The sequence below is a fragment of the Neovison vison genome, chromosome 2 (genome assembly GCF_020171115.1).
Source record: "Neovison vison isolate M4711 chromosome 2, ASM_NN_V1, whole genome shotgun sequence".
Taxonomy (NCBI): Eukaryota; Metazoa; Chordata; class Mammalia; order Carnivora; family Mustelidae; genus Neogale; species Neogale vison.
Window position 1 is genome coordinate 107,204,234 of NC_058092.1, and position 10,551 is coordinate 107,214,784.

The 10,551-nt window shown below is 44.1% G+C and overlaps 1 protein-coding gene and 1 long non-coding RNA gene across 4 annotated transcripts in view; one reads left to right on the forward strand and one right to left on the reverse strand.

Moving 5' to 3' along the window:
- LOC122900477 lies at window positions 1-8,708 on the forward strand. 2 transcript variants are annotated; one of them, XR_006383237.1, is made up of 3 exons: window positions 1-91; window positions 742-851; window positions 7,174-8,708. It is a non-coding gene; the product is annotated as an uncharacterized LOC122900477 (long non-coding RNA). The 2 variants fall into 2 exon arrangements; XR_006383236.1 differs by lacking the exon at window positions 7,174-8,708 and adding an exon at window positions 2,061-3,632.
- Window positions 3,632-10,551, reverse strand: part of FCGR1A (Fc fragment of IgG receptor Ia) — a 25,231-nt gene continuing 18,311 nt past the window's right edge. For both annotated transcript variants that reach the window (XM_044239165.1, XM_044239164.1), the window contains exons 5-7: window positions 6,447-6,698; window positions 4,804-5,088; window positions 3,632-4,051 (exon numbers count right to left, since the gene is read on the reverse strand). In XM_044239165.1, coding sequence (XP_044095100.1) covers window positions 3,846-4,051; window positions 4,804-5,088; window positions 6,447-6,698 — 743 coding nt within the window. In that variant the 3' untranslated portion in view covers window positions 3,632-3,845. The remainder of the gene's footprint in view (window positions 4,052-4,803; window positions 5,089-6,446; window positions 6,699-10,551) is intronic.

Below are 10,551 nucleotides of genomic sequence, written 5' to 3' on the forward strand. Positions count from 1 at the left end.
CCCGCACTTTTTGGTTTCCCGCCGTACTTCCTGCGGCTGGAGACCGGGCGCGGTGGGGAATCGGGCTGTCACATTTGCCAACCCCGAACTGGTAACTACTTTGGAGTTTGGGGGGCCGCCCACGAATTGGGTGCTTTTCTGGGTACCGGGACGAATGGGACACGCACGACTCCTTGCTCTCCTCTCCCCGTCGGCCGCCGCGGCCGCCGACACATCCCAAAGGCCATTTCTCGCAGCTGCAGGCTCTGGGGAAGATCTCTCACCAGGTTTGGGGGAAGGTTGCGAAGAGTGGGAGGCGAGCTAAGGTGGCAGTGTGCACGGGTGGCCACAGGGTGGAGCCAGCGGCCCGCTGCGAGACTCTTTCGGAGCACAAGTTCTCCGGGCGGTGCCACAAACCGCCTAGGTCTTTTGATCCAGGAACTGGTTGTAGCCATTAATTAAACGTAGAGCTTAAAAGAGTGTATTCGTGACCGTGAAAAGCTGAATGCAGTAGAATCTACTAACCGTGCCAGTTAGGAACAGAGAAATGGTTGATGAGCATATTTGCAGTCAAGTAAAAATGTGACCACGAATTTACAGTACCAGTACTTTTTTTTTTTTTGAAAAATTAACGAAAAATTCTTCTAAATTGCTCGAGAAAGTTAAAAACACCAACTTACTTTCTGTACATTCCTTTTACTTGGAGGTGTAATGTTGATCTGTTAGAGGTAAAAGAAGTTTCATCTCTCTTTTTGAAATCAGGAAGAATATGCAACTGAGAAACACTGAATCATGGGTGAATGAGTTGTCAATTCCTTCCTTCCCTTTACTTGGAATACTGAAAATGCAGGGAGACTGCTCTTGGAAACCAGGTGATAATTCCTAGCATGCTTTTTATAGATCTTAAATACTCCATGTTAGCATTTATGCTTTTTTACAGTATTTCCAGCTTCTTGCCTTATGCTTTCTTTAGGATTTTACATCCTCTTTGTGGTTGAATGGAGCTAGATTAACTAGGTCTGACCAGTAAGGTGGAAGTGTTGTGTGTCACTTCTGGGCTGGAGAATTTAATTCCTGGTTTGGGATGCTCCATGCTCTCTCAGCTCTACACAACTGCTGGCAGTGTTCCCCAAAGTTCCACCTTAACAGCCTTCTCATTTGCCTCTGGTGTAACATGAATGAATGATAAACCTCTGTTGGTTTAAGGTGCTGAGATTAAGGAGTTGCTTGTTACCTTAACAAACCCTGGCCTCCTCTTACACAGCCTAATTCATAGATGAATGGGTCAGGTGTAGAGCTGTGCATGTTTGTTGCCTAGATAAGATGCGGTTATTAGTATTTCTTAACACTCTTTACCTTGTTCTCCGGACTCTCCCTCAAGAGCCAGGCTGTTTTTGTTGTGGTGGTGGTGTTTTGTTTTTTTGTTTTTTAAATAATAATAAGACGCAAGGTCTTTAAACGAAAGTTGTCATAAATTCTGCTTTACCTGTCTTTACAATATACCAGGATTCAGAACATCTCAGCATGGGCCAGAATATTTATTTCTAATTCCTAGCGTTGCCCTTAATGCCCATAAATATGAGACACAAAAGCTTACCTGTTTTGTCTCTGGTACACAGAAATTTTTTTATCCTCGGGGCAATAAATCATGATTAGTATGAGTAAGAGGTATGCCTTTCTTTTGCAGCCTGGGTGAGGGATGAGTGGGAAAGAGTAGGTAGAAAAGCAAAACTGGGGGTGCCTGGGTGGTTTAGTGGGTTAAGCCTCTGCCTTCGGCTCAGGTCGTGATCCCAGGGTCCTCGGATCGAGCCCCGCATCAGGCTCTCTGCTCGGCAGGGAGCCTGCTTCCCTTCCTCTCTCTCTGCCTGCCTCTCGGCCTACTTGTGATCTCTCTCTGTCAAATAAATAAAATTTAAAAAAAAAGAAAAAGAAAGAAAAGCAAAACTGGCTTAAAACATTTACAGTGAGTGTGTTCTTAGGCACACAGTATAGTGTTCTCTTTTAAAAATATGGACGTCTTTAGAAGTGTTATTGGGACAAATGGGTTTTATAAGACTCCAAAGACTTTATAAATTTTGCAGTGGCATACAAAGCACTCAGACTGAACCCTGGGAGCAGATGTTGGATAGAGTTTGAGGCGCAAGATGTTTATTAAGGATGAACCCTTATAAAAGGAAGAGTGAAGAGGTAAGAGTGGGCAGTGGAAAAATCAGAGTGCAACGAAAGCCTGCTAGAGCCTTGACCATCCCGCTGAGCAGCTCTGGAGCAAATACTGCTCGCAAGCATGGCCTGCTTTGGGCTGAAATGGCCTGTTCCGTTCAGGCAAGACATGCTGGGTACTCTGGGAAGGATATGACTTTGGAAGAGCTGTGGGGGGTCTCAGCAGACAACAGTTTGCCTTCTGCTGGGTTTCGCAATTCTTTCCCCTCTCTCCCGTTGGGCCACTTGCTCCCCACTTGGATCCAGTCATTTCTCTGTGTGTTTCCAGTACTGGATGGAATGAAAATAGTGAGCTCTTAGCTAGGTAGGGACAAGTGTCAGGGACAGGGAACCCAACCACTGTAGGGAAACTGGAGGGCTGGGCACCCACCTGGACAAAATATGAGGTGGTATACCAGGCCTTGACCAGACCGAGCACCAAGGCTGGGAGAACCAGCAGGTAGGCATCAATTTGGGGGACTCCCAACAACCTATTCCTGTCACAGCTATATGCCAGAAGTAACGGTAGACTGAAGTGCAAATTGTTCAAATGTTAGAGTAGGCAGTTAGGTTCTAACAGGATACCTGGAGGCCAGCAAAGAGGAAGTCGTGGCTAGGATTGTGAATGTCAGAGGCCTGTCCCCACAGAGCCCGATGCGGGGCTCGATTTGAGGACCCTGAGATCATGACCTGAGCTGAAATTAACCAACTGAGCCCTGAGACCAGTATTATCTTGAAGTTAGTTAGTAATCATCCAGAAAATCAGAAGGGCAGAGTAAATCTCTGGAGGTAAGAGCTGGTGCTTCATGATGTCACTACCCCTCTCCAGCTGAAGCCCCTTGCCCCTCTCCCTGCTAAGGGGTCTGGGTATAATTTATTAAGAAAGCCTCGTTTACATGGTCTTCCTGTGGGGTGGGGGAGTGGGATAGGCAAGCAGGACTCCTGGTATCTCTGGACACGGAGATGTTATGAGAAAGCCTCATAGGAAAGGGCAGAAGTCATGCCCCCATCTGCCCTAGTCAGCATCTGCCGTGTTCTCTGCAAGCTGTGTGGATCTTCCCCTGCTTGTGTGCTGGAGGGAGAAGACACCAGATAACCACGCGGACTCCAGGAATGGGTGAGCGCTCCACCCACAGTCTCTGAGGAGCCGAAGGAAAGGAGCAAGTTCCCTTTCCTTCTTTTGGGTCTGCGTGCTTTTCTCGTCTCCCTGATCCATTCTCTCTTTATCTGTCTCTTTGTAACCCTCATTCTGTCTCTTTCTCTGTCTTAATCTCTTGTACATAGACACACACTTACCTTTTCACCCTGTCCCTAAAAATAATAATATTGTTCAAACTACCTAGTAGGATAATCAGGTTAGACTGGACTTCCAGGTTTTTAAAGATTTCTTTAAAGTAGGTCTCACTTCAAATCATCCCTGATGACCCATTTTCCAAGTTTATCTCCACTTAAGTCAGCTCATTGTTTATTTTATTTCAGAGTTAATCAGATGTCATGAGAGTCACAGTTTTAATGTCTTTAAACTTTGGGATGGTTGCACCCCAGTGCTTGCACAGAGAAGAAGGGGAGGGACTGTCTGGGTCCGTGGGCACCGGCTGGGCCACTGCTACGGCCCTCCTTCCAGGGGCTTCTGGTATTCCTTTCTTGCAGTGCTCTTGTTCATGACATTATGGCTCTTCTAAATACCTCTCTTGAAGACAGGAGTTTATTCTTTTCTTTTGACCGGAGTCCAAAGAGACTTCTAAATTGTACTTTTTCTTTCTTTCCAGTTCCTTATATATAATTATACAGAAAATGGTGTCCACCAAAAACAGTATTCCCACTGCCAGATAGAAAAGAACGTGAAACCAAACAGGAGGTTGTGTCTGGAGGCCTGAAAAAGTGACAAGGGGAAGAAATGCTAGTTAGAATGCAAAGCGATCTAGCTGAGTTATGCCTGGGAGGGAAGGCTGGCTGACACCTGGTATGCCGGTCCCCAGCAGAGACACAGGTAATTTCAGGGGGCAGGAAGGGGCTGCACCTGGGCTATGTGGTGTACAGTCCAGGGGCAAGCTCCTCATAAGAGCTTAACTGCCAGGGCCCTCAGTGGACTTACTTCCCAGTAAGACTTTCTCTGCCATTTAATACTTGAAATGAATTTGGGTTGAAGATAAATTTTTCCCAGAGTCTTTGTTTTAGAGCTCAGTCTCCCTACCTCAGCCAGACAGATACTTGGGCAAGTATTTATGTGCAATCCACAAACTCCCTACCTCACCAGTCTACCATGTGAGCTCCTTGAAATAAGAACTGTACCCCCAGTGTCTTCATATCCCCACACCAATGACAATACACAAGAAGAACTCAATATATTGATTAGATTTGGGGGGTGGGGGGTAAAGTGAGGGGGAAAGAAAGAGAAGATAAAATAGGAAATGAAGAAGGAAGGAAGGAAATAAAGGGGGAAAGGAAAGGGAATTTAGTGAAGTTCATGAGAAGAGCGAAGGTACAAATCAAAAGTGGAAAGGCCTGTTCATGGGTTTTTCCTGGCTGGGCGATGAAATCCCCTTAAACAGACCTCAGCCCTGAAGGAAGAAAGGGAGCATCTTCTCCATGTGCCCTCCTCCTGTCAGTTCCCCTCATTCTCACCAAGCACCTGAAGCTCCAACTCGGGGCTGCGCTTGACCACGCTGCCATCTTCCGTGGTAGCCTCACACCAGTATAAGCCCGAATCTTCTCTCGTAGCAGTTAGTATCTGGTATTCAGAAGCTGTGTTCCTGCTCAGCAGGGTCTTGCTGCCCATGTAGAAGGAGAAATAAAGCTGCAAACCAGGTCTCTGTAGGAGCAACTTTGTTTCACAGCTCAGGTTGACCAGATGCCCCTCCAGGATGGGTGATGACAAAGATGCTTTTAGCACTGGGGCTGGAAATAGCTCTAAAGAAAAAGTTGATGGGGACAGGGTTGCCTGCTTCAGTGTTAAGGTGGTGGTGGTGTTGTTTTGATTTTTATTTATTTATTTTTTAAGATTTTATTTATTTATTTGACAGAGATCACAGGTAGGCAGAAAGACAGGCAGAGAGAGAGGAGGAAGCAGGCTCCCCGCTGAGCAGAGAGCCCGATGTGGGGCTTGATCCCAGGACCCTGAGATCATGACCTGAGCTGAAGGCAGAGGCTTTAACCCACTGAGCCACCCAGGCGCCCCGTTGTTGTTGTTTTTTAATAGGAGATATACCCACTTCCTCCTTGGGAAACCTGCCCCTAGAAAAGGCATCCATAAGACAACTTTTCCCACTTCTAGCAGAGAGGCATTCCACATAGAAACCCTTATAATGGCCAGCTTCCTCATTTCCTGCTGTGGCCCTCCACACTGTCCAGGCTTCCCTGAATAGCCATATTATTATGTGACCATGCCTTTTGGTAGTGGTCCACCAAGAGTGGACACTGATCTACACACTAGCCAGGTCACTGACTCATTATTTGTGTTACTACTTCAAAAGACAATCTGGGACAATCCTCTCTTTCCCATTAGGAATGATGAATTCTTTTTCAGACAGAAAAAAATTGCTTATAGTTAGTGAGTACTTAGATGAAGGAAAGAACCACAGTCCGGCCCACATGCAAGCTGGAACAGAGGAAGCTGCTTTAGTTAGCAGACATTCAGAAGTAGATCTAGAGAGGCCACATTGCCTCTCAGAAAGTATAATCAAGTCCTAATGTCTTCATGGCTTCTGTTTCTATGGAGCTTTTTATGAGATGCCATTGAGTTCTTTTCTTACCTTTTTTTTTTTTTAAAAAAAGATTTTATTTATTTGACAGAGAGAGATCACAAGTAGGTGGAGAGGGGGAAACAGGCTCCCTGCTGAGCAAAGAGCCCAATGCGGGACTCAATCCCAGGACCCTGAGCTCATGACCTGAGCTGAAGGCAGAGGCTTAACCCACTAAGCCACTCAGGCACCCCCCATTGAGTTCTTTTCTAATAGCTCTCCGACCTCCCATGAGTGAATCTCTATTCCTTGCCAACTAAAATAAAATTGATGAAATAGATCTTCACTATGCCCTGGCCTTCATGTTAGCTCCTGGGATTACTGAGGAGGTATTGTGGTTTATTGGAAAGAGGAACAGACTGAGGCCCAGATGACCTCAGTTCCAGTCCCAACCTAGCCACTGGTCATTGCATGGCCTTCCATGAAACAACGACTTCCTCGGGAACTTAAGTCTCTTCACTTGCAAACTTAAGTGATGATTTATGATAGTCCTTAAAACTACAGCTTTATGACTATTCAGATACATACCTTTTACAGTGATATTTACTCCTGCTGATTCAAAGCGTTGCTTTCCCATGGCTGAGCAGCGATAGATGCCATTGTGACTCAGGTTGGTTTTCAGAATGGTGAATTCAGAATTCCCAGTAGAAAATTTAAAGACCTTGCCATTTTGGTAGAAAAGCACATTGTATATCGTCTTATTCTTCCATCCATGACACCTCAAGGTCAGAGATTCCCCTTCCGTGACAACTCTGCTAGAGACCTGGAGTAGTAGCCAATCTGGAAATTGTAGACCCAAAATGTATCTATATAGTAGCAGAGATAGAAGGAGGCTAGAACTGGGCCCTGGGAGGGTTTCTTATCTTTTTTTTTCTTTACAACATTTGAACCTCAGAGCTCTGCTGAGTTTGAGGTCTGTTGCCCATCCCTCAATTATCTTTAGCTCTACTGGGAAGAAAAGTAGTCTTTACTACTTTTATTTTTATTTTATTTTTTATTTTTTTTACTTTTACTACTTTACTGCACACAGCCCCTTTTTATCTTCGGTTTCTATTTCAGAAGTTGGTTGGGATAAGAATAATTTACTGTATGTGGTAGGCAGTACTCTAAGATGACACCCCCCCCCTCGTGAATCACACCCTTGCATAATCCCCATGTGTGTGGAACCGGAGACTTGCTTCTAATCAACAGGATATGACAAAGGGTGTGGGATGTCTCTGTCATGATGATGTTGCATTATATGACTCTGTCTTAGCTGACTGGCCTGAGAGCCTCCCACTGGCCTTGAAGAAGTGAGCTACTTTGCTGGGAGAGGGCCAAATGGCAGGGGCCTGCCTCCAGGAGTCAAGACTGGCCTCCAGCTGACAGCCAGCAAAAAGTCTAGGACCTCAGGCCAACTACATAAGGAAGTGAATTCTCAAGTCTGCCAATGATCACGTGCGCTTGGAAGAACTATAGGAAGGAAGCTACCATTATTGTGGCCCCTGCGGAGCACCCGGTGAAGCTGTGCAGAGACTCCTGACTCATGGAAAGACAACAAATGTTGTTTAAAGCTGCTGTGTTTGTGATAATTTGTTACACAGCAATAGAAGAAATGAATACACTCCAACTCTTAAGTTGTTAATGGGATCCCACATACTAAAACACACAGAATAGCAAACATGTCCAGATGATATATAGTTCTAATATACTTCTAAACTGACAGGATACACGTATGTGCAGATCAGTGATCTAGTTGGTAAAAATGAGCTCCAAGTCCAAGGGGCCCTCCCTTTAGGTGTACACCTCTACACATAACAAAAATGCTTCCTTTCTCTTTCCCTGAGGCAGTGGGTTTGGCTAAATGAGGACCAGTATCTTAAATGACAAAAGAAGAGAAGGGACAGTAGTGCTTTTTCCTCCCTCCAGAACTTACCTAAGAATGGAAGGCAGGTATTCCAGTGCTAGATGAAGCATGATTTTTATAGTTTGGGATGCTGCCATAGTGTTTCTAAATATAATGAATACTCTTCTCTCCCTTATTCCCATTTGCAACCAAGAGGTGCTCTACCAATAGACTATACTACCCAAACACAGACACCTTTGCTTTATACATCTACAAACACAGTGGTCGATTTTAACACCCCTCCATCTGAAACGGGCAAAAATACTAGTGATGATATATAAAATATTTGAATGACACAATTAAGAGTTGGTTTTGTGGATTTATATAGGATGCTTAGCTTAAAGAAGATTCATACCTTCCCAACATACATGCAACAGTTACAAATAGTACATACTAGGTAGGCCGCGAGCAATTTTCAACAAATACTAAAGAACTGATATCATATTTAACAAATTCTTACCAAAATGCCATAAAATTAGAAATCAGTAACAAAAGGCCACCTTCCTAAAACACTTCTAAATAATTCACGAGGAAAGAAAAATACATACATACTAATGAAAATTAAAAATATTTAGCCTTAAGTGGCAATAGGAGTATTATACATCAAAATTCATAGGATGCAGCTTTTAGCAGACATTACTGATTTCCTACTCAAAAGCCATTCTCCACCTTCTTCACCTTGGAGCAGGAGGGGAATGCTCACTAAGCCATATGATTAAGACTTAGGTCCTCAAGCCAGCTGTATTTTTGTGGTCTCAGCACACACACACTTAATTGAAGTAACAGAGCTAGTGTAACTGCAGTTGAATCCTCCACTGCTGGTTAACAATGGCAAACGTTTTTTTGTTAAGATTTTACTTATTTGACAGTGCAAGCACAAGCAGGGGGAGTGGCAAGCAGAGGGAGAGGGAGAAACAGGCTCCTCCAGGGAGAGAGAGCCTGACTTGGGGCTCAATTCCAGGACCTGGGGAGCATGACCTGAGCTAAAGGCAGACATTTAAATAACTGAGTCACCCAGGCACCCCTATGGCAAAACATTTTTAAATAAGGGCATAGAGAGCACCAGCCCCAAAACTTGATGTATTATACTACTGTAAATGTAAGCACTTCTTTCACTGAAAAAAGAAAACAGCATAGATAGCAAAAAGACAAGCCACAGAGTGGGAGATATTTGCAACACTTGAAAAAGGACTAATTTCTGAAATATAGAGCCCCTACAAGTCCATAAGTAAAGACAATAAAGAAAAACTGGCAAAAAACCTAGACAGGTATTACAAAAGAGGATATCAAAATAGGTAAGTCTGTAAAATGCTTAATGTCAGGAGTCTTCAGGAAAATGTAAATTAAAGCTATGTCATAACTATTGCACATGCACCAGAATGGCTAAACTTAAAAAATGCGGAAACTAGTGGTTTGTATGACAGTCTATAACTGTTAAAAAAAAAAAAACTGTAGGACAGTCTATAACTGGTTAAATATTAAATAAATAAATAAACAAACCCACCGAGTGTTGATGAGGATGAAGAGGAACCAGAACTCTCAAACTCCACTGGTGGGAGTGTAATATGGAATAACCACTTTTAAGAACTAAAGCTGAACAAGTACGCACACTTTGTGACCCAGCAATTCCATTCCTAGGCATATTCCAGCACATATCTATACATATATACAGCAAAAAAATGTATAAAAATGTTCACAGTGAACACATTATATGTTTATAAAAATTTTTTAAAAAAATGTCCACAGGGACGCCTGGGTGGCTCAGTTGGCTAAGCAGCTGCCTTTGGCTCAGGTCATGATCCCAGCATCCTGGAATCAATCCCACATAGGGCTCCTTGTTCAGCAGGGAGCCTGCTTCTCCCTCTGCCTCTGCCTGCCACTCTGTCTGCCTGTGCTCACTCTCTGACAAATAAATATATTTTTTTTAAATGTCCACAGTGGGGGCACCTGACCGGCTCAGCTGGTAGAGTGTGTGACTCTTGATCCTGGGGGTGTGAGTTTGAGCCCCATCTTGGGTATAGAGATTACTTAAAAAAATAAAATCTTTCTTAAAAAAAAAAAAAGTTCACAGTGGTACTATTTAGAAGAGGCCCCAGATAGAGGGGCTCCTGGGTGGCTCAGTTGGTTAAGCATCTGACTTTATTTTGGCTCAGGTTGTGATCTCTGTCCTGAGATGGAACCCCAGGACAGTGTGGAGTCTGCTTGAGATTCTCTGTCCCTTATGTTCTCCCCTTGCTCTCAAATAATCTTTTTTAAAAATATAAAATATATTCTCAATACATCATCATGCTGGGGCTTCTAGAGTCTGTACAGAAGTAAAGAAAATGGCCTCTTCCCACCCCTGCTTCATTTTCTGTTACTTGAACCATGAAACATTTTGCTTCTGCTTGAACTACACAAAATTCTTTAAAAAAAAATTTTTTTTTAATTTACTTGACAGAGAGAGGTCACAAGTAGGCAGAGGAAGGCAGAGAGAGAGGAGGAAGCAGGCTTCCCAATGAGCAGAGAGCCTGATGCAGGGCTCGATCCCAGGACGCTGGGACTAAGACCTGAGCCAAAGGCAGAGGCTTTAACCCACTGAGCCACCCAGACACCCAGGTACCCCAAACTACACAAAATTCTTAAAACAGTTCTGTCTGGGGGGGCAGTCAAGCCTCTGCCTTCAGCTCAAGTCAAGATCCTGGGGTCCTGATATTGCTCCGGGGTCTGAGTTCCCTGCTCAATGGGGAGTCTCCTCAGTCTCCCTCT